Source organism: Triturus cristatus, chromosome 2_1 (genome assembly GCF_964204655.1).
Source record: "Triturus cristatus chromosome 2_1, aTriCri1.1, whole genome shotgun sequence".
In the NCBI taxonomy this organism is placed as follows: domain Eukaryota; kingdom Metazoa; phylum Chordata; class Amphibia; order Caudata; family Salamandridae; genus Triturus; species Triturus cristatus.
Genome location: NC_140581.1, coordinates 848664040 through 848689483, shown reverse-complemented (window position 1 = coordinate 848689483; position 25444 = coordinate 848664040). Strand labels below are relative to the sequence as shown.

General features: G+C 37.3%; 1 protein-coding gene across 4 annotated transcripts in view; it reads right to left on the bottom strand.

Annotated features, from left to right (window-relative positions):
* Positions 1–98: 98 nt before the first annotated feature.
* RFX3 (regulatory factor X3) overlaps positions 99–25444 on the bottom strand; it is a 690714-nt gene continuing 665368 nt past the window's right edge. For 3 of the 4 annotated variants that reach the window (XM_085632944.1, XM_085632945.1, XM_085632948.1), the window contains 2 exons: positions 16667–16709; positions 99–10990 (listed from right to left, as the gene is read on the bottom strand). In XM_085632944.1, the coding sequence (XP_085489070.1) occupies positions 10728–10990; positions 16667–16709 (306 nt within the window). In that variant the 3' untranslated portion in view covers positions 99–10727. The remainder of the gene's footprint in view (positions 10991–16666; positions 16710–25444) is intronic. The other variant, XM_085632947.1, reaches the window with a different exon arrangement.

Genomic DNA, 25444 nt, shown 5'->3' with positions numbered 1-25444 from the left:
CCTGCATTCAAATACACAACTCAATTGTTATTGAAAATTAACCATTCATGGCATTATTTGGTAGGGTGACAACAAAAAACGTTTCAAGTGTATTTTTAACAAGAAAACAAATTTATTGATTTTAAAAGACGACACAATTCCGTTTTGAAAAACAACACAAGAAAGCTAGCCTGAGTTCAAGTCTGAAATATTCAGAAAAATCCTACTAATATCTTTAGTATGTTCCAGTCATTTGTTTAAACAACACACTAAATTTAATATATAGTTTTATAATTATAAAAGTTCCCCAGTTATTGTACAGTACACAATACAAATTGCCCACAAACTATTATTTAGCTCCTGTCAATTTTCAGAGGACATGATTTACTAAAAGTTTTAGCATTTCTCACAAAAATCACATCAGGAAATACGTATTTACAAAATCAAATACATTATACAAAAAAATCATCACATTTTATTCTGTAAAGGTGGTTTAAATAATTAGAAAGTATATCCAACTGTAATTCAAAAAACTGGAAAAGAACATTACATTATCTCACACGTACAATCTCTACAAAAGGTTGCTTACCTCATTTACATAATATATTGTCTATTTGAAAATGAAGCAAATTCATATATACGCAACTTGTACTCTTTCTGTGCTTGTGGTACTGAACAGTAGGCTCCGACACTTGATAAAGTGAAATGTAAATGATGGCACATAGAAATTAAACAATAAAAAAAAAACACACAGTCAAAGTAATCTTGTAACTTGAGGATTAGGAAGCCCTGATCGACTGCAGATTTAAAGATTGGTTAGCAAGCCCACTAACTCAATTAAGGTATTTCACGGCAGGTACACATTGTCCAGCTCTTTTAAAGGCACACAGACAAAATATGTTCTACAGGCTTACTATTTATTAAAAATAGTCCAAATTTCTGAGGGCTTGGACAATTAATTTGTTCAGTAGAACAACCGAACAGCATTCTGCAACTACATCTCCAAAAAATATTGTTAATTTCTCAGTAGGATTATTTTTTACTTCATTCAGTGAGGTACTCATACATATAAATTCATTTCTAACAAAAACAATTTAGAGTAAGAGCTCAACATGAATTATCAACAACTCAATCATGGTTTTCATTTCTAGGTTTTTCTATCACTTTGAGCAAATAATTGCTTATACATCCCAGGGCTTCCAAACCCAAATCATACATAAAAAAATATAAATCTTAAAAAATAAGGCATTCCATACATTAGACAAACAAAAGTAAAACAGGGAGTCACTTTGTAAGTGGCTTTCACTATAGCTTAAGCAAAAGTGGTCAAATAAACCCAGATTTACTGGCACATAAAATCACTAGCAGCAATGATCAAGGCATGCAAATTGATAAGCATTTACAGTAAATCATTATGATTAACAAACCAATTGTTACATTTGCATAACCCTTCAAGTATTGCATGTTAAACCACCGGACAGGCAAATTTCGAAAGATTTAACACCCTACCAACCCAACTAGGAAGGCAAAAATGCTTAATGCTTCACATGCCCTGCCCACAAATCATTAACTTTACTGTTTGCACTAGACCTCACCAGGGCAAAAGAATTATGTACATCATCAGCTTATGCTAGGATTCCACAGCCAATGTGCTTAGTATAGCAAATGAGACGGTTATTGTACCTACAACCAACAATTCACTAATGGTTTCATCGTATTGGAAACCAATGGCAAGCAAACAATCGAATAATGAAAGTTGAGAAAATCTTTAACCCTTCAGGTTAATTTAAAAAAATAAAAGTTAGTTTATCAACTCCTTGGTTTGTTTTTGTGTTAAAATTAAGTATAAACCATATACTTTTAAATACATCCTTGAACGTGTGTGTATTGGCAATTAGATCATAAGTTCATTGACCCGATTATGGTATTCCATACCAACTCTTTTTTAAATTATAACTAAATTAGAAATAGTTTTAAAATGATTGCGAGTCATTTCCTCAAATCTGTCATTACATATCTTATAGCATGACTCATTGCAACTCATGTATTCAATTGTAGGTTTGACAGGGTAATAGGACAAAGAAGCTGTGTCAAGTTTACTCTCTTCACACAACTATGTTTTCATCAAGTTGAATGGCTTGATAGCTCTGGAAGAACTGACACAAACAATCTTATTTTTGTCCTATCTCTTGTTTCTTACTATGAAACCCTAAATGAAAAGGCAGAAAAAAGAAGCACAAGAACATTGACTGTATCTCTAATCAGTCTGTAGAGCACTTTAGCCTCTCCTTTAAATCTTTATTTCTCAAATGCTGGAACTGAAGGTAAAGGTTGCTGTCACCAAGCACTATGGTGCAGTTATTACTACTTGCTCAGCTGCCACTGGCTAAGACGCATAACAGCATGTTGCATGACAACTTGTGATAGCACTGTGCCCTTCTAATTCTATTGTTAGTAGAATATACCTCCTCTACGAAGACTATTCCAGTGTGTATATGTTAATCCGTCTTACAAAACAATCATTGTTTAAAAGATATTATACCTTTGCATGACAAAAGTCACATAAAATTAGGTCACATTTTAAAAATTGGTATATGGTACTGAGCATTTATGCCAGAATATGCAGGCAAGGCTCATAATTAGCAGAATAGATGGCAGTGTAAACAAGTAGTAAAAATAAGTTTTTTCTCTCAATCTGATGCAAATATTTCAAGCCTACTTTAGTAAAACAAAAACATGTGCTGCATTTCATTTGAAAGCTGTGATTAAGTACTATTTTCTAACCCCAGGCCTCCTACTTGACAAGTAATTAAGTTGAAATGGTTTTCCCCCTATGCTACCCAAGAACTCAGTTATTTTGTAGTTGGAAATAGATTGCACATATAGAAAAGCAGAATGTGTGCATACTTATGAGTAAAAAGCAGAAAAAGAAATACAGGATACACTTGGAGAGCTTAAGATTCAAATATGCAAAAATGCAACTCACGAAGTTGGGCAAGAATCAGGTGGGCAATTGCAAACATTCTGCGTGCATATAAAAAATAGAGCTGATGTAAGAAGTGTCTAAGACGTGCCAGTGCAAATCTGGAAAACCATGTTGTTATCAAAGGATACTTAATGCTTGATATCTGCCGTGTTTTCTAAGGACGAAGTTGCTATTTGTTCTAGGTTGACAAAACCAAGAAATAGAAATGAGACAGTAGTAAATAACTATTTAAAAAAACATTGCCTAACAGAAAAACACGTCCTCCCGTTTACAGTGTGCTTTTCTCGTTGAACTTGGCCACCAGGATACTCTGAGCTCAGAATATACAGCCACATTTCTGTAGCATATTTTGAGCAATTTGCTTATACAGGTTAACATATGTTCCAAGCAATTCATGAAAATCATGACATATACTTCTTACTTGGGGCATACCTATCAATAGTGCAGTGCCATTGTGAACCCAGAGATGGGAAAGGAACTTTGCATCCTAATTATAATTATCATTTGCTACCCAGACTGGGGAAAAGATCACATTTTCCAAGTTTTGCCATAAGGTCATTGCCACCCTTGCTACACAGTGTTTTCCATTGACTGTGCACAATCACAAAACAATAAATGGTGCACATGTTTTGCCTGTACTGTGGTTCTTACAATACTCAAAGGGTTAATTGCAAGGCATTACAGCAGTTACGTACTAGAATTAAGTTCATGGTTCTCTTCCAGTTTTTCTCAAATTCTCTAAATAACCGAATAACTAGCACAGATCCTAAGTTTCAATTTCCATACTTGTTATAAATAGTAACTAATTACACAGAGATTCGCCTGCTCCCTAGACTACTTTCGGTAGTCCTACTCCCAGACCAATTTAGTATAAACATTTTGAAAAAAATTCTGGCATTAGTCTTATAACAGGACAGAAACAAAACATACAGTTTCTTTCGGTTTATGAAGATTTGTACAAGTTGGTAATTGCTTACATTTTGGCTGCATGAGGAGAACATTATATTCTTTTTAGTTTCTGCCTTGTACTGTTATAAATTGTAATGTAACTTAATTTCTACCTCTTCGAACCAGCATGCATTTTCTTATATCGGGCTGATGAGACCTAATGAGAACAGTAATAATTCGCTCTACGGGTGGAACACTACCAGCTTCAATGTTCAGGTGCTAAAATATTTTTCTGGCTATTTCTCTCCAATTTAACAACTGCACATAGGTTAAGCTATACATGTTCACCTTCTGTAGCTAGTTCGTCCAGCTCCAAATTAAATTTTCAAAGTGCAATTATGATTTTTTTCTTGTCACTTATCCATCATAGGGAGAAATAGTATTTGTTAATTATTCTTTGATTTAGGCCAGTTCTCCTCTCCCTCACTGCTTAACAAGACAAAATCTAAGCAAATGAAATCTCATGTGATCCAGTACACATGATTACAGATGTCTCCTTAAAAACATTAAGAGTGGAAAACAAATCAAAATAATTGTTCTAATATTTGTTATCATGAATGCATGCTCCCATCTCTTGAATACTCCTAATGTGTAAAATAAATCTTTTGTGATAAAACCCACCTCGGCCTACATAGTTTGGAAAAAGTAATGGAAACTCCTTTTTTTCCCCCAGTACATTTTTACCCGATGACTAAACTGCCTCCCAAATAAATCCCCATGACTTTACACCTTGATTCTTTAAAAAACGATCAGTTAAAATTCCTCATTTCCCGTTTTAGGCAGAAAATTAAAAATTAAAGTGTGGAGCACCAGTAAAAGAAGTTATTTAGAACTTTAATTCAATAAACCAAATTGCTGCAGCTCAACTGTTGATCCTAAGTGACTATCGGATTCATCATGTATATTCAGAATGCCAAATGCTCTCTGAAGCGAATAGCCCTTATTTATACTGGAACATTGTTTAGGAGATCGTTTGGGGCAGCCAGGAAAACAGAAAGGTATTACCAGTGATTGTTTGAATATCAAAAAGTGTAAATGTTTACTGCATAAGATCTAGAGCACCTGAATTTCTTAAAGGCGGGAGGCAAACAGGTGGTAGCAGACCATAAAAGTAAGCACATAAAATGCAAGTATTTTTACTGGAGGAAGGGAAAGTAAAGGTGGAAGGAAAGGAGGAGGTGCGCTCTGCAGGGTGCTGGCTTCAAAGGTAAACCTAAGTCATGCTGTGTTAAAAAAATATAACAATCTCAGTGGAAATGCAGCTAACAAGATAAGATGTAAAAGGGCCTTCAAAGTTCTTTATACTCAAAGGAAAGATGGGTCCAATAAAAAATGGCATTCATTAAAAAACAAAAAAACTAAAATACATTTCTTCTAAGAAAAAGGATAAGGCATCAATTGACTTTTCCATGCACATTGCAGAGAATTCCTTCCATATGAGAAGTTTTGGAAACAGTTCCAAAGTTCAACAAAACATAAACCTATGGAGCTGACAAGGCTGAATTGCAGTGACACACCAATCTTTAAATCTAAAATTCAAGTTCTACCCTAATGAGCAGATTAAGGGAAGAATCTTCTTGAGGTTTTATAATGTTTAGATATATTCAAGACAAGCTAATCACAAAATAGTGTGAAGTTGAAAGCAAAATCAATTTGGCGTTTGCACTCCCTAAACACAAAATGGAACATTTATTACTTATGGTTGTCTTCAGAGATAAATATATCGGTATTGGTATCCTACAACTGACTTGCATTTCTGTATATCAATTAAGCAATATAATGTTCTTTTTATAGACCTCTTAAACCTTACCATCAATAGTGCACAATGCACAAGATCTGTGCTATCTCTCAAAGGTTAGCCAAATAAGATCATACTTGTTCTAAATATAAACAGTGCAAAAGAACAGGTCAACACGAAAAGTATGCTCTAGTTGTAAATGGAGGGGGCAAAGTGTTTTATGGTGTGTGATTGGTATTCCTTCCCGAGAGTCATTTGTGTTTATTGTCATCCACATTTTTGAAAGACTTTGGTGAAATGGCAAGAGGCTAATCATATATCAAAGTACCAGGGAAAAACAGTAAGATTGGCCAACATTTTTAGGTTAAAAACTGCCAGGAACCCAGACAGAATGTTTCCAAATGTTATTAGTATGTAGCACATCAGATAACATGTGAGTATTGCTGTGCTTAAAGAAATTATCCCTGTGACAGTGGAAATGTTTCATAACAACTCATGTAATTTGCCTCAATGTTACTTTTTGATAAAAAGTAAGCAGGATACAGGCATCCAACATGCAGCTTTTCAACTGCTTTCTTAGAACAAGGTGATTTCACTGGGATTAAAAATGGTGAGGTAGCATAGTCAGTAAAGAAAACTGAACATATAACATTTTTGTGGTTGGAATAAAAAACAAATGCCCTAAAGACCTTGAGCACGGAATTGTCTGCTGACATGGAACACAGCTGTGACAATCGAGTTCATGTTGTACTGAAGGAAAAAGGTGGTTTCACCACCAGCACATTCATGGATAAAACAAGATACATAATTGTATCAATGTCTTGGATTTTAAACCAGATGAGGGCTGTCAAATTAGGATAATTTTTATGCTCGGTCATATGCACAACAAAAGCTTCTTTGTTTACATTCAAGAGTGTTTGAAATCATGCTACCAGTTTCATGAGGAAGTAAAAATAAAATCAGTTCACTTATGTGGTCCAAAGAGTCTGAGTCGATGATGGGTAGCTTCAACCTTCTAATTTTCATAAGTTTTCAAGTTTAAATCTGAATTTGATAGAACATTTAAATTCTCAGATTTAGGTTTTATCGTAGTAACCATCTAAATGATCACATGGCTCTGATGAATAAGATCTTCGCTGTGTATAGAAGAGGTAGAGCATATAAGTAAGAGTTAGTTACCTAATCACTATGCTTCAGATTGCTCATCCCTTTGTCTATGTTAAGAAGACAATCTGTGTTATCAGCAATGACATACTTTTGAGCCATGGTCCTTAGTTAAGGTGAATTAGCTGCTTCAGCTATATATTTAAGATCCAAGGTGATACAGTCCTTTAAAGCATGCCAATACACCATCTGAGAGTATCGTCAGGGACTTGTGGTAATATTTTTAGATTAATGGTGTCTGCTAAATCAAAACCCACAAAGGTTTGCAGAAGGATTCTCAGTAATAGCACAAACTCATCAGGAAAACTTTGCTACACTGACCACCACTGTCTAAACAATCTTGGAAATTGAGGATATTTATGTTGTGAATTACAGACTGGGTGAAACCATTAAGTAAAAAGGAAGACCCTTTCAATCCACTGTGAGGGTTTCAATCCTGTAAGAGAATTTGTTGGACAGGGATGACGAATCCATAAATAGGATGCCCCCCTTGCCTGTCTAGCACCCAATAAGGCTCATTTACTCTGCTGTGGAGTGAAGGCTGGATCCATGCCAGCTGGAAATGCAATTCAGAAGTCTTATCAGCATCTTGAATCAGTGAAAGAGTACTCCTTGGGGAGCTCCTCTAATAATAAAATCATTCTCGAAAGGGTTGGAGGAGGACCAACAAATTTTTTACTTTGAGGTCAAATCAAATGACGGCCTTACTCAGCAAGAACTGCATGAATTACTGTATTCATCTCAAAGGAATTTTCTCATTACTATTTTGAAAAGCGTAGGCCAAATTCTGATTTGTTAAATTTTAACAGGTAGCAAAAAAAATAAGTGATGTAATAATCTAGCAATTTTACAGTCAAGTTAAAACAGACTCGTCATCAACAAATTTTTAAACTTTGAGGGTTACTTGTTCTAGCTTTTGTTGGTATAGAAAGTTTCACAGTTAGCTCTGCAAACAGGAATACACATGCACTTGGTTGATATGAGAGACCACAGAAAACTTCACTTGAACAGAATAATTTGGTAATTATTTCTAATCATCATAAGGTGCTCCACGAAAGACAATAACGTATAATCTGTAGCAGAGCAGAACTCCGACTGGTGGTGCTTTAATACCCAGCATTATTTATGGAGTTACGATCAGCTCACCATAAATATTTTTCCTCGCCTCCCCATCTTGCTTTGCTTTAGTACAGTCTTTCAAGAGTCAAAAGCATTTCCAGAATTTTTCTTTGAGAATATGAAATTCCTGGGCCACAGAACCAACTTAAAAGTAATTCATAATGTTCAGAATATTTGAAAAGTCAAGTGAGTTAGTGGTTCCTTTACTATAATCGTTCAAGTCTGAGCAAAGTGTAGTGATTCAAAGATGAGTAAATCAATTAACAACAAGAGAACACTTCGCAAAAGACTGAAACACATGTAAACACAAAAAAGAATAGCTAAAGTGGAATGTACAATTGGTTATGTGATTATCACAAGTATTAAAAAAAAAAAAAAAACTGATTTGTTTTTTACATTAGGTCACAATCATTTAGAGGGAGTAATGTTTAAGGAAACAATCATGGCAGAACAGATGTTTTGTTACTGACAGGGTAAGAAATGTAGGACTCTGAGCTGAATTTGGTAGGTAATACATATCTCAATAATGCAGTACTCTGTGCAGTACACCATTTAAATGCTTATAGAGTCATCTTTCTTCACTCTGGGTAAATGTTCATCATTTCTTTGATAGTAGAAAATGTTTCAGTGAGTTCAGTATAACCGTGGACGATTCTTCCCTTTTCATGAGTTTGACAGAAACTATGGTGACGGGCTTGCATACTAGAGCTATAATGTTCAGTGTATCAGACTGAATTTGGTATAGTATGTTAAAATCTACATATCAATCAACAACTTGGCTAATCCTGTCCAAGTAGTTATATAAAGTCCCACTCGAGATTTGTAAGTTGTGCTTACTATCTTGAACATGTTGTCTTATTTTTTTATTTGGCTATTCTGTTTACTTGTTTGCTAGCCACAATTAAAACTAGGTACAGTCACGTTTTGGCTTTTAAAAATAACTGTCTAAAATAATCTACTCTACTTACAGTGTTAAGTGTTCTCTTCTCCCGCCCCACAATATATATTCTGTAATATTTCTGATGGAACCTTTAGAGACCACTACCAATTTGACTAATTTCTCATCTGGCTCCTTTGCACCATTTATAAGTTGTCTATTTTATAAAACCAAATGAAACAAAGAGCAAGAGTTAAAAAATATACATGTGTATATATCTCTACTGTACCTGTGCTCAGAGTTGAAGCCATGCCTATTCTATTAACAGACCTACACATTGCAACTAAAGCTGGTTTGTGCTCCAAACTTCCTTAAAATCTTCTGATATGCAATAAGTGAAATGCAGCTCGAGAAAGGACAAAATAAGCCCATTCCCACATTTAGAGGAAAGGGTTCCTAAAATCTAGTGGTTGACTCATTCCCACAACGTCCTATGAACAATACATGACCTGCCCACCCCGTCTTCTTAGGGAATTTGAAAATGACAGGTACACCTTGTTAAACAAATGTTAAAGATAATAACAACAGAAAAGTATTAAACCTTAGCTTCAGTTATGTTTAAGGCACCATGTTATAGCCGAGGTACAATGATCCCTGATGTACATTCTTAAATGGCAATGGTCCATCTAGCCACCTATTCTCACCCTACTGAATTGGGATTAAGTACAAAATGAGGTGTGCCAGTTACACTGCCCTATTTATTTATTTCTGTTATTTCTTCATGTAAATCTACCTACTTTAAGAACCAGATTTTAATTGTTTTTTTAGGAAACACTATGCAGGTTGCTACATTCCTTGCATTCTACAAATTAGGTTTATTGTTTTGTTTATGTGTATATATATATATATATATATATATATACATGCACACATACAAACATATCATATATTAACACACACACAGTATTTTAGCAGCAGCAAAAACTACTGATACAAAAAAAGACCCCTTAAACGAAAAAACTGCTTGTGTAATGGATTCCTGTACATCCTGTTTAGTATAATCTTTGAAAAAAATCAATTCACATATTGGTTTCACCACCACTTAACAGCAGAAGGTATTGGCTTCCAAAACAGAATCAGTAGTCCTCCGATAGCAGATAGTTTGGGTATGCCAGTGCAATCACAAACTGGAGACTTTATATTATAGCACTCACTTGCCCGATGCATAATGTAGTACACACATTTCTGCTTTGGGCAGCAAACCTATACTATTCTTTGCACTCATAAATGCTGACAGTCTAACTTCTCTGCTGAGAAAGAGAAAATGGACGTGCGCAAACGGTCCAGACCAAAGTTGGCCAGTCCAATACTTTCCATAGCATGGCAATACAATTATCAACATAGCCTCATATTCCTGACTGAAAGAATCAATCTTCCAATAAATACAATGCTTCTGCTGTTAAATGAGTCTGCCTCCAGTGTAAATTAGCAAAACAAACTTTCTTCTGACATTTTACAAAGTGCAACTAAATCCTACACATGTGAAATTATACACCATGACTAACACAGAGCATTAAAACATATATAATAAAATGCTACAGAAAATATTTAAATTACTATTAAATTAGAAGAGTAGAAAATGTCAACATCGAGCTCAGCAATATTCCTTCCTGAACCTAATAAAAGTTCATGATGAGACAGGCAAATGATTGGTTTATGAAATGAAATAACGTTTCCCGGTAGATCTGCCAAAACACAGACACCCTTTTACATTTCACAACCTATGTTAAAAAAACAGTCAGCAAAACTGAATTTGACAACAGTCGACTTTCAGGCATATTCTGTTTCATATGTGTCAAAAGTCCACCTTGACAGTGTTGCTGCCATCTTGTTTTTTAAAACTCCTCATTGTGTGGTCAGACAGCTGTGTACGTGTTTCCGGTAGTGCTGCACTGCCTGATAGTCTGAGTACTTGTGACAATGTGCTCACTGTGAAGAGGGGTCAGGAGGTTCTGCTGTACTCCGCTGTCAAGCACGGGTTGAATGCAGCCCACCTGAAAAGCCTGGTTCAGCTCACTTTTCTCTCTCTTGGCTAGCGGCTCGCCGGACTCATCCAGCTCTTCATCTATTTCGCTTTCAACTTCACTGCCCTCATCTGCACAAATAAACAACCATGAAACTAGCACAAGGAGAGAAGGAGAGAAAGAGAGACAAAAAGAAAATCTAAATACTGCACAGGCAAATTCAAACAATCTTGTATTCACTCACAAAGCAGATATTTGAAAATCGGTAAGAGTGCAATTAAGAGAGTTTTATGAATTCAAGGATGAACTAGACATGAAAGCAGCTCATTACATCTAAGACATGAACATCATTGTTAGCAGTGTTGAATAGGAGACATTTGTACACACTCACCATGACCGTGTAAACATGTTAGTAAGCATTCGTTCAAATGAAGTGGAACAAGGTAAATGTATCCTGCAGCTTCCGGAATATAATGTTGCTTTTCCCGGCTCTGTACATCAGGATGTTTTTTGTTTGCATAATGAAGATACTTACTATTTTGGAACCTTAATATTTGAGTAAATGTGTTTGTGGAACATGTCTTTTCTAAAATAAACACTTCTCCATGATCACTTAAAGCATCCTTCTATGTTTTGATCAAGGGTTAGCACCCCACATTCAAGGTAGAAGGATAAAGTCACTGGATGCGCATTTTAAGTGGTAACTTCACTAAGACAGCTTTGAGAGCCAGGCCAGACATCGACCAACATAGCTGTAACAATATCAATGCACAGCAATTTAACTTTGTTTCTTGAGCCTTGATCCTCCGGCCGTTGGTCCTTAAGTCTGAATCCAGGAAGTAGTGCCTAGTAAATGTACGATCTGTCCACAAGCTCGTGATTTGCAAATTTCATCAAGAGGAAAATTGACTAGGACATTAGTACAGCTGCTTTTCCATGTTAATTACATTTATAAATAAGTCTAAGGAAGGAGCACTCTATCAGTGCTAATCAAAAAGTTGTTCATAATAATTTAGCACCCAGTTATTTCAATTTAAGGACATGCACAAGTATCTTCTGAATTCTAGACAAAAGATTGATGGGTACTGAGAGTAGGTGAGCAATCAAATGATAACAGATCACTTGTATTTACTCACTATGGTCTTCAAGTTTGTGAACTGTACATAGTTGTTCTATTGTTCTTTTAGAAAAGTGCCAACTTGAAGTTGTGGAGGGATGAAAGAACTTTAGGCCTAGATGAATCTTTTCCAAATCATATGAAATGATGTAGCAGGTGGATTCCTTTAGGTACTATGTTCTGTGTATCTAAAGATGATCCATGCAAGCTCCCTATCCTATGAGAGAGACAACAAATGCAGTTAAAAAAGAGAGCATTTCTTGGTGAAAAGGAACACCTTTTATCATGCTCTTGTGCCAATATCACCACTAATCAGAGAGGAGGACCAAGTGACAACCTCAGCCTGTTTTCTCAGCTCTTGAAGCACTGACTCAAGTAGCCTTCCTGGTTACCTGGTTACATAAGCAGAAAAGTATGGAGAATGAGAATATATCATTCAATCAAACAACATTTGTAGAGAGCACTACATACCCGTGAGGGTCTCAAGGCGCTGCGGGTGGGCTGGGGTGGGGGGCGCTACTGACTGAACAGCCAGGTCTTGAGTAGCCTCCTGAAGGTCAGCTATATGACATTGTTGAGGTCATGAGAGGCAATCAGATATAATTTTTGACTGTGTGTATTTCAAATAGAAAGAGTCTTTCCTCTGAAGGATACTGTATAAACATGTTCAGTATCTACAGTCACTCCCAAACACTGAATCTTTTGTATAGTCTGCCAATATTGTTCTGGAGCACCAGATTTCAGTGAATTGATGCTGTAAATTAACCGCCATAGCCCTGGAGAAAGACTTCTGGGTTTTTATGGGCAGTAATGTGCTGCGGTCAATGGATTTGAATAAGGCATGGGTGAGACTTTAAGGCCAAATGCAAAGATTGTAATTTGAAAACTATTTCCCATCAGCCATCTAAGGCATTTCCTTGTTTTCTGAATATGAAAGAATGCATCCTGGAGGCTTATTTTGCATATTTAGCACCTGTTATAAAGTTGAATGAACATCTGATATAATAGTATTTTTCGGAACTTCTCTTTCTTCACCCACTTGTTTGTTGTTTTTAAGTTGAAGATGAGTCTCTACTATATTTGGAGACTTTTCACAAAAAAGCAAGAATATATCCTTTAGCCTTTGTAAGCTGATGAAACAGCCTCCCCTATTTTTTCTGCAGAAAAGGCGGAACCTTTTGCTTCAAAATATCTAGTCAAAACTGCCTTGACATTCATGGTGGAATGCAGTCAGGTGGGGAATTAAACTTCTGGCAGATTTTGCACTGAATCCAAAGGTTGGTGGTCTCTTTGTTTAGTTCATGTGACAGTGATGCAGTCACAAAAAAAAGGTGAAGCCTTTGATGGTGGTAGGTTTTACCCAAAAACTTGCAGCAAATGATAGCGGTGGTAGTTTGCATTTAATGAGTTAAAATGGCCTTGCCATACATTTCATCATCAGCATGAGAAACATTAGTTCCTGAAAAGATCTTTTGTTGAGCATGACATCTCAAGCTTGTTACGCTCAACTAAGAGGAATGGCTCATGGACACACAATTACTATAACCATTATTAAAACCTGGGGCTGCCAGGCCAGAAATATTTGCTTAAATGTCTTCCATCGTCAGCAGATCCATTTGCAGATCTTACATGCACTCTCACATGGATGTGTCCCACCTCTGAAAGCATAATAATGCAGTTATAGTCTTTATGGTAGTGGTTGATGAGTTAAATATCTTCTGGCCAACTGTGTTAATCTGTTGACTTTCCTCCTCATAAGGAGTAGACAAAGGAGGTATATATGAGGGCTTTACTTTTTGAGCACATCTAGCTGTTATCATGTTCAATGTGTGGAAAATCTGTATAGCCTGCGCTAGCAGGCTGGAGCCAGCCCAGAGTATTCCCAATTGTGGCAAATGTTGAAAGTTTTTGAAATTGATGGACGATCACATATTAGAAGGGATGCTCAATTTTGCAGCACCTATGGCTAGAACAACATGGAATGTTGTTATGTCATCAGTGAGGGATAGTCTTGCATGAGACAGTTATGTGACTAGGTTTTCTACTGGGATTCAGGACTCATAGTCCTATATTGAGAATAACTTCTTTGGATATGTCACTCCTCTGTCTAATCATAGTATGAATCTTTCATGCAGGGTGATGCTAATTTTCGTGTCAAATATGACAAAGTGCATATCTTTGGTTTGGCCACCTCTGGAGACAACTTCGTGAACAGCTTGTCAGTGCAGTTCATTACTTTTACAGACTTTTGACTCTGAAAGAGTGTCATTCCTGGGCTTGGAATCCTCTGAAGCCTTTCGTGTGGCTGAAGGATCACTCCCTGAAGATAGGAAAAGTTTAGAACCACTGCACAGTGATACATCCTTGAAGGTACATATGATCATTTAGACGTTGCTGTTCACAACTCTGAACTTCAGCTTGACGGTTCACTCCTCAGAATCAACTGTCTGAAATACGTTTGTGCCTCAATACTGAATGAGGTTTAGATGGTTAAGTCTTTGAGAATGACCTGGACATGAAACGGCCACTCATGATACCCAGAACATCTTCAGTGAGGAAAAGCAAGACAGTGCCATCCTCAATTTTAAATTTGAATGGCGGGGAGCACAATGATGAAACTTTTCCTGAATGCCCCCAATGGAGTTGAGGAATTCGGTTAGCATGTGTTGAGGTGTTAAGAGGACCATCCCTAGGCAATTTGCAGGGTTAATGGCAAGGGCCAAGCCTTAATTTTCAAACTAAAATTCATGTTTGTTAAGAGGACCATCCCTAGGCAATTTGCAGGGTTAATGGCATGGGCCAAGCCTTAATTTTCAAACTAAAATTCATGTTCTCTTTTTAGTTCAATTACCTCTCTTTACAGATTTTGTTTTTACAACATCTGTCTTTCTCTGACTTTATTTCTCCCATAGGAGAGCATTTCACAAAAAGTGAAGGCCTAAGTCACATCCTCCGTATCATTCATAAAAACTGGAAAAATAAAAACCCTTACTTTGGACAACAAAACAAGACACCTAAAGATTTTCAGTGGTGCCCATAATAATGTAATATTCAAGAATCTTTCTTCAAAGAAATATCAAAAACATGTGGTGTTGAGGAATCCTACGCATGAGAAGAGAAATTTAATTATTTCAAACAACTGGCTGTAAACTGCTTTATAAAGCAATTAACTTTCTAGCTTCACCCAAGTGATAGTATTATTATTTTCTATCTAATGCACCTTATCTGGCCCCAGTTGCCCTTTCTGGTTTCTTATCTTTAGGTTGACAAATTCTTTCATGAATAAAGCAATTTCTTTTCTAAGTTCTACCTATATTAAGCTTGAATGAAGGAATAAGTAAATAAATGCAATTAATGCAGACTTTATGGATGTATTTAATATGTTTTATAAACATGTTCTCTTTGTAAGTGTTCTAAGAATGCCACAACCATGCACATATATTCAATGTTTATCAATTCAATAGAGATCTCTTAATGTAGAAAAGAAACACTCTTTTACACATAGAAGTCTATCACTAGATGTGCTAAGCAATGCCCCTTGGAAATTCGTGTGTGGAATCAGGTGAAATATCCTAAGTTCACTAACAGGCCACAAATTGAACAAGCAGTGCAGATGAAGCTATGATTAGTTAGGCAGGCATGTAAGGACATGTCTATATTTGAAATATTTTGAAATCCGCCGCCACCAATGAAACACTTTTGACGAATAATCTTGGGGGCAATACTGCGGTAAAATGACAAACCCTGAAATTTGAAATTAGAGCCTGCAATGTCCTTTTTTAGATATTTTCTGTGTGAAAATCAATTGCCATACTAAAAGAAACCTAGTTCCATACATTTGTTTAAGTTAGGCTATGTTCAATACATGCTATTTTCATAATCAGTTTTTTTTTTAAATGTCCTTACATGTATCAAACTTAAAACATAGTTGTTACTACTTTTTTGCAACAGAAATTAATGAAACTCGAGATTAAATCCATAATCTATATGAGGAACCTCTTCCATTGTCCCAGAGGTTGGATTGCTCTCAGCCTCTAGAGAATGATGGCATTGATAAGTAGTGTTACCATGAGATCTAGCGGAGGAGAAAGTAAGAGAAAAGGACAGGAACTGAATATGGGTTCAATAACGTCTAGAACCTATGGATCTGAGGATGGTGTTTTTTCACAAAGAGCAAACCACATTTGAGTGATTATGTGGCCCATTAAGCCAATATTATTATTTGGCTAAGGATTTCAAAAGGTAAGGTGACCCTAGACTGGAGCTTTTTGTACATCCTCACCAATCTGCTGATAATTGCTGGGTAGTTCAGACATTAATATTTCCTCTATGAGTTCTGATGTTCTAGCACTGTTTAAGCATGCTAAAAAACAGCTGCAATACCATTACATTTTTCAAATATTTTATTAACACCTTTTCCATTTCATTTGAAAAATTCTTACTGTCAATATCTTCAATCTTTTTCCTAGGAATGATGCTTGTGGATACAGCATTGCATTGTGCTACATAAACACCAATAAGTCTATATTTATTTAAACAGTGACTCGTTATAGATTTATTGTAGATTTAAATACTGTGAATTCACAAGATATATATATATCTCTATACACTAAAATTATATATTTGGAACAGTAAATACATGTTTGTAGAATTTGATCTCTGAAATGATTTTGGTTGTGTGATGAATAAATATTTGAAATATTCACATACTTACCTTTATCCATATTACCAGGAGAGCAATCATTCAGGTCACCAAACTGAGGGAATGAAAAGAACATAAGAAATATGTTTATCAACACAAATCAAAGCAAAACATAATGGATTTTCAAACAAATGTAAAATATTCTGTGAGCTATAGAAAAAGGTTGTCTGAATGGCCCAGTATCATCATAAACATATACTTTTCAGAGTCTGAATTCTATACTTCAAAACAGAAGCCTACAAATATATATAAAACAAGTTTAACAATATATCATAGTTTAGCTTTACAGCTATATGGGGGAATTTCACATTTATACATGCATGTTATTTAGTGCTGCATTTACAAAGAATGCAATAGTCCAAGTTAAGTAATACGCGGTACACCTAAAGATAATAATGTATAGCTTGTGTGGCACATGATGTGTGTTACCAAAACACATTAGACATGCTACTGAAATATAGCACAATTTGGCAGGAAGAAATAAACCATGAAATAATTCCATGTTTAAGAATATTTAAGAAAAATAAGTGGAGGATAGACATTTATCTGCTTTTCAAATAAAGAACTTACACAAGATTAGCAATTGGCTTATACTAAATCAGCCCATGTGTACAGAATGCAGTTCAGTTTTCCGTCAGACACAATTCAAATTGGCCCTGTAATATGTTACTGACAGTGTTCTAGAAGCTGGCTAGTACTGCTTCTTGATTTGTACTCAATTGCTTCCAAGAAAGACTTAAATAAAGTATGTATTTTTGTGTGTATATCAATTTAACATTCCAAACACAAAATTGTAACTGTCACTTAGAACTTGGAGATACAAATTATGTTAATTCCATCTCAACTCTAAGTCTATGTCATGAATGATCCATTCTCTTTGTTTTTAAAATGAAACAAAATCGTAATTAGGGCTTCTAACACCTGCTTCGTATTCAGGGGCTTGCCAAGAGTGTAAGTGCTGGTGTGACAAAAATGTGCCGACTGACCATGTTCCCATTTGGTTGCAAACTTTTTTGAAAGTCACTAATCTATATTTCAAATAATTTTGGCGATCATTTCAATGCTTTGCTTAATAAAAACCTTTTCAGCTTTTGCCTCTCCTTTAACTCATACTATGCAATAGCCATTTCTCAAATAATGTAGTATCAGTAACATCCTCAATATTTACATAATCACTTACCTGATGTTCAGTCAGTTGGGCTACTGGATACAGATAGTTGACCATTATTAACTAAATGAAATACGATTACTAGATAGATCTTACTATAAGCAGAAAGTGCTAATCAACATGGTCAAAGGGCTAACTGTCATCCAATACAGCTATCAGTGTTGATGGTTTGCTGACTTTAATTTGTTTATTCAAAAAATAAAAAAATTAATGTAATTGACATTCGGTGTATGCCAATTAAATGAAACAATAATATACTCAGCCATCTGGACAATACTACTGTAAACAGGTGTAGGTATATTCTTTAATAATTTTGGGATATAACACATGACATCTTTTTATCTCTAGTGGGCTTTCGTGTTAATGGCACAGACTGTGTATCTGCTTACCTGTAGTCACATGATAAGTAGAGAGGTTTCAATAATCATATATTAAAGCAATGACCTTCAATAAAGAATTTCCCATAGAACAATAATTGGAAATCATCAGGACCTGTGATCTTATGAGTTTCCTAAAGCGGGATACCTTTTTGACATGAAGTCGGCTTATGGTTCAGAAAGCTTACTGATTAAATACAGCACTTCCTGAAACTAGAGGCCCCGTAGTGCAGCTCTAAACTTAATTTTGTCCACTATTCAACTTTTCCTAATAGAAGAGTTTGTATATTCACATTAAAAGATAGTGTACTTAGCTATACCATGACTGGCTCAAGTTATGTAGCATATATCTAATTAACACAAACAAAACTTAAAGACTGTAAAACGCATCGGTAAATGAATTGAGTTTAAGGGAAAAAAGCTGATTGTATCTATTGGGAGTCACAGAAATGTAGACAAATAAAGTGAATTAGTGCCTCCATCATATATCACTTTTCCGTTCAAGTCAGAGTCCCATTTCTCCTCATTTGTATAATAGCATGCAATATAAACAGTGTAAAGATTTAGTCACTGTAGTACGTCCTTCCACCATGTCCATAAAAGGCAAGCACAGAGGAGAAAGGGAAAAATTTAAAAGAAAGCTGAGAAAATAAAATATGTTGGAAATAGAAAGAGGCAATCTCTGTTCACTGTTCTGAGTTCAGTCTAAAGTTCAAGAATTAACTCTGAGAAATTGTGAGTTATAGGTTTGATGTTTAGACCCCTTACATGCAAAAAGCAGGTACTCGACTCTGCGCTAAGCAGGCCATCATGAAATGGCATTTGATATCATTTGTGAGTGCGAAACTATAGTCAGTATACTCAGTAAATCAACACATATAGTTGTGAAGGCTTCTTAGAAAGCACTCTAAGACACATTCTTCGGTGGTCTTTTATGTTTGTGTAATGATAAACATGTTTGATGGCCCCTGCATTGAGACTCATATTGAACAGCTGGCTGTCATGGCCATTGCTGTGCACTTGGAAGAAGACTCAAAATGATCCCCACATCTTAAGTAGCAACCTGTTTGAAATATCCTAGAGGTGTTGTTGATCCGGAAGATGGTTGGACACCTGGTCAAAACACACAGAGAGAACACATTATATATGCTCATACACTCAATGAGCAAACACATTTAGATCAGCGTTTCTCTAACAGTGAGCTGGGACACACTGGTGGATCGCACGCTGATTTTTGGGAAGTCGTGAAAGTCCTGGTCTTTGTATAAGTAATATTGTATAAGTAATATTTAAAATGCTTAACCCTGTTTGGGCACCAGTGTGGAACTATGCCCCTAAGTTGAGTTTTAAAACAAACCCTTGCAACTATTCCCAAGCAAGACTCCAGGTGAACCTTCCAAGTATTTGTTGCTGTTGTGTTTTTAATTTCACAAAGTCATTTCAACAGAGAAAGTGCTCACCATACTTGAGAATACACAACCATGCCACTCTTGTTTGACTTTCACACGTTGAGAGATATGGGTGCGGTCTAATGGGTGGAGCTGCAGACTTTGGATCTGGGGAACCAGGTACATGTCCCAGTGTTGGCATGACATCCCTTGATTGTGAGCAAATAAATTAATCTTCAGTGTTTCAAATTATATTAATTTGACCTTGTGTACTGTAATCTTGTGGTCATGTAAAGCGCTCCAATGCCCTTGGACAGTATTTGCGAGATACACATACAACCCCCAACACAAAAATGCACGACTGGGCCTTGTTGTAACACAAAAATTGATATGAGGCCTTAACCAATACTTTGCTGCAGAAGGAGGGGGAGGTTCAAACCTGCTAAAATCACTGGTATCAACACCACGATTTTTAAGCAGCCATTTGATTTTAGTGAACGGATGCCACAGGCCAGCACCCCATCCACTCCAATACAGTTCACCATGTGCTCTTTATGGGCAGATCAATATCTTGGCGACAGTCCCATATTGAAGGAAGTGGTCAATGTCATGACATTTACAAACAATTTCTGTTACTGCTTTAAAGATCCATTAATGCTAACTGAGTCGGAAAAGACTGTTGTAAAAATTGGTTTGGGGTTCTAAAATGTTTGAGAAGCACTGTCAAATTATTTAGGAATGTTAGTAATTATGGATTCATTCATTTTGTCCTTTTAGATAACACAACTATATGTAAAACAGCCAGCAGTGTGCTTTCCATAAAGAACAATGGGTAGAGATATGGGTTTTCAATATTGAGGTAAGCAGAATCTCTTTACAATAACATGGGCGACAAAGAACAGAACAATACAACTTACATTAAATCAGCATCAAAGGAAGAGTAGAAACATCCATGCAGAGTGGTAGTCATGTTACAGGGAAGGGAGAGGGAGGGATTAGTGCAATTAGGTTAGGGCACTATACTTAGACTACATTTATAATAACCTATGTAATTATGTTGCCAGGCTTATGACCACTGTGAGAAGATATACCAGACTTTGGGGCAACATCAAGCTGATCATGAACTTTACCGTGAATGTTACCAGAGTGCGATTTTCACTAACTAGGGCAGTACAAATCATTAACATCGTAGCAAGAGGGCCAACCCCATCCAACGAGTATTGCTTGCCAAATTATAGGGTAGAGCAAGAAAATGTCCATGCTTGAACTAGTTCTTGCCACTGCTATCTTATGTCCATCTCTTCCAATTTCACAAGCTGCTTTAACATGCAAGAGACCTCAGTGAATTTGGATGGTCTGTTCCTGTATTCACAAACTGGCATCAGAGTCTCCAACACTTGACCACTTGTTTGAAGCTAGCATGCCAGGATAGTGCAGTGTATTGGATAAGGCAAACATTCCTAAACTTGATTTGTTTATCAAGAGTGGGAGAACTGTTGTGCTGGTGTCTGTTTTTTTCATACCGGATTACAGCATGCAGTGTGAAAATGAGAGAGTCTTAATGACAGTAGATATCACATTTAGGCAACTTGGAACAATATTATAACTCAACAGCAGAGGTAGAAGGGTGGTCATGTTGTGAACACTGTGATGGTTCATGTCTAATTCTGTGCTATTTGTATTCTATGCTTGCTTTCAGCGTTTTTTCATCACTCATTAGAAAGTGAGAAATGTTTATACACACGCAGAAATGTTGGCATGATGTCTATTTACTATCTAGGCTGGCATATTTATTGTTTTCAGTTATAGATGCTGCCATAACAGCATGGACCCTCACTGTATAAGTGGAAATGTTTTTAGTTATAGGAGCATATAATCAATAGGAGAATTGAGATGAAATATTTATATCCATGACTGTTTAGCCTTGTTGATACTTTAGTGCCTGCAAGTGCAATATTGTTTTATAAATATAAACATGAGATTTGTGGTCAGATACTATAAAGCCCAGGTATGTGGCCATACATTAGAGGGATCAAGCCAGAGTTTGAAACCACGCCGGGAGCAGTGCAGAGAAGTGGCATTCAGCTTAGCAATGTTTTTTTTGGACAGACAATTTGAGGCGTACTTATATGCCTTCACTAGCATTTAACGTTAGCCATTACTGCTACTGCCTCAATAGGTACTACTTTTTTCTGACATCTTATTAGCAGAATTGGGTTTTTGGAAAGGGTTTAATGCTTGAGTTGTATCTGGAAAGCATGAAGATGATCCTGGGCCTCAGCAGGTCAAAAGCTTCATGGTCAATAGAGTCAGGGTACATAATATGCTCATGCAGGCAAAATCAACTCTACCCATATTGGGCTGCAGGAGGAGTACTGGTTCCACCAATACAAGTATTCACTATAGGAATGTTGTGGTTCAATTGGTGTACTTGTTCATTTCCTTCTGGGGCTGGACTGACTCAATGGAAAAACTCCATATTTTGCAATGAGAACCAAGACAAAGCAGATTTTCTTGTTGGTCACTTGAAAGCTTCATGTTCAACAGAGTCAGGGTACATAATATGCTCATGCAGGCAAAATCAACTCTACCCATATTGGGCTGCAGGAGGAGTACTGGTTCCACCAATACAATTATTCACTATAGGAATGTTGTGGTTCAATTGGTGTACTTGTTCATTTCCTTCTGGGGCTGGACTGACTCAATGGAAAAACTCCATATTTTGCAATGAGAACCAAGACAAAGCAGATTTTCTTGTTGGTCACTTGTTTGTGCCGTAAGCCAGTCGGTCACAACATACCTCTAGAGACCCTCCCAAGGGTTATGGGATAACCCATAGCTAGGTGCCAAGATTGTGGAGGCGGACAGTGTGTATACTAATTATAAGTGGGCTGATGCAAACTTTCTCCTGCTACTTCTGCTGAAAGGTATTTTATTCATGATCCCCCAGCCTCTCATTTCATACCATCGGCAAGGCTATGGAAAGAAATACTCAATCCATGTATCCGTAACCATGTTCTCCTCTTCCATGGTACCCACAGCAGCCAGAAGGCCCGACCATCCGCTGCCACACAGTCTTAAACTATCAACAGTGCCCATGAACATGTAACCTCACCCTGACCCCATACTACACTTACAGCAGACCAAACCCACTTCATTTAATAGCCAGGATCCCAATGCCATTTTTCTAGCACAAAGATCAGATTATTGGGTCGCATTAGGCTACACCTCAGCTCAGGATGGCAAGATTCCTTCTTCAGCTAACAGTTCACTTGAGCCACCTCTTGTGTGCCAATCATTCTACAATGCCTTCCCTGGAATCCAGAACACCCTACCAAGCAGCTCACACAAACAGCTTCCAATGATGTGGACTGTTTCTTAGCATTTGCCTCACAGCTTCTGTCTTTCCCTGCTCAGCCACAGTAGCCCCCAATATGGAAGAATTTTAGTCATGTAAAACCAAAAAGACTAAAAGCTTCAGTGCTTTGCCATCACTATTGCAAGTGTCATTTTAATGCCAGGATGAGGACTGGCACTTCTGCTCCAACCCGATAACAAGGCATGAGCTACACCTAGTAACATTCCATCTGATGGCCTGTTCACATTTACTTATATTGCTATATTTTCATTTTAAATGCTGCTTTATTGAGTTTGAAATTGTGCAATAAGGATAATGTTACTTATCCAGTAAGCATCTGTTCTTGGCATGTAGAGCTGTAAATGTACATGCTTTGCATTCTCCTGCCATCTAGTGTTGGGCCCAGATTTTTGCAAGTTGTTCTTCTTCAAAGAAGTCTTTTCAGTCATGAGGTAGATGACTCCTCCTTTCGGTGACTCCATTGTTAGATTGTTTTCCCGCAGAGGGTGAGAATGAAGTTACTAAAGGTAGAATAGAGATGTCCATGCATATGTATGTAAAGTAAGATAACTGGGGAAGCGAGTGGGCGCATGTGAATCTACAGCTTTAGATGCCAAGAACAGATGCATACTGGGTAAGTAACATTATCCGATTGAGGCATGTGAGCTGTAGATCACATGCTTTCCATAGACTATACAGTAGTAAACTCCCAAGGCGGTGGCCAACCTGTAGCTGTTGCAGTTGTTTCAAAAAGTGTTTTAAGAACTGCCTGGCCTACCTTAGTTTGTTGCCTCGCTAACACATCTTTTCACAGTAGTGTTTGGTGAATGTGTGCAGTGGATACATTTTGTGGGTTCCACCACTGCTAAGAGCGATGGGTGCAGCCATCTATCAACACTAGATCGGTCAACTGACCCTGCGACTGGTTCCACTGACTTGCTAAGCATTCTTGAAGGGGACGCATGTGAAGTATTGCGTGGGGAACAATTCTAATGCAAGATGCCATCATCCCTAGTAGTTGCAAGAATACTTTTGCTGGTAATGATGGGTTTGGCTGAAATTGAGTGAGATGGGACTGAATACTGTGAATCCTGGCTGGGAGAGGCTAGAGCTTTCTGAGCGTCTATCGTGGCTCCTATAAACATTTGTGTGTTGGAAGGCTGAAGATGAGACTTGCAACGCATTTACTGTAAACCCTAGTTGGTGAAGTAAGTGAACAGTGGTTTGAGTGTGTTGGAGACACATTTGGTAAGTGCTGGCTTTGAGGAGCCAGTCGTACAGGTATGGGAAGACATGGATGTGTTATCTTCTCAGATGTGCTGCGACTACAGCCAGACGCTTGGTAAATACCCTGGGAGCGGTAGTACTTTGAATTGGCAATGATGACCCGCTATAATGAACCTGAGGCATTTGCGATGAGTGGGATGAATTGGAATGTGGAAATATGCATCTTTTAAGTCTAGAGTAGCCATAAAATCGCCCTGCTTAAGAAGCGGGAGTACTTGTTGAAGTGTCACCATGTGGAAATGCTCTGAAAGTATATAGAGGTTTAGTTCTCCGAGGTCTAGAATAGGTCTCAAGGAGCCGTCCTTTTTGGGGATGGCACAGGTTCTATGGCTCGTTTGGACAGGAGAGACTGGACCTCTTGCTGAAGTGGATGTATATGTTCTGGTGACATTTTGTGAGAGCGTGGTGGAATGTTTGGAGGATTGTTGCTAAGCTCCAGACAATAACTATGTTGAATAATTCCTAACACCCATTTGACTGTGGTGATAGATTGCCAAATGGGGAGCAATTGTAGAAGACGTCCCCCGACAGGTGTTAAATGATTGGGGGAAGTGTAGGCAAGTCACTGCTTGTTAAGGGAGGGGGAATTACGTTGTGTGGAACCCCTGGCTCGACCTCTGTTATTGTTGCCTCTGTATCCTCCTCTAAAGAAGCCCCTTGTAGAGGAAGATTGACTGTTGCTTTTGTAGGAGGTGGCAGTATTGTCTGAGGACATGGTTTTTGACCCTCCACTGTAGAAGGAGTGATGAAAGGAGCCCCGATTAGAGGGAGACTGCAGAGCTCCCATAGATTTGGCTACTGTGCCTTTTTTATTTTTTCAAATGACTTATCTACTTCGGGCCCGAAGAGATGTTCCTTGTCAAAAGGAGTATTTAAAATAGACTGTTGTACTTCGGGTTTGAAACCAAAAATCCTCAACCATGCATGTCTCCTTAATAACACACTAGTGTTGATCTCTCTAGCTGCGGTGTCTACAGCATCCAATTGAGGAATTGGATATGAGCTGCCCTTCCTGGACTAAATCCTGAGCTTTTGCTTTGTGGTTCTTCTGGGAGGTGTTGTAGCAACTGCTCCATTTTGTCCCAGTGTGCCCCATCCTATCTACCTAGCAGGGCCTGGGTGTTGGCAATGCGCCAATGATTTGCTGCTTGGGCGGCTACTCTTTTACCGGAGGCGTCTAATAGTTGTTACTCTTTGTCTGGAGGGGGAGCA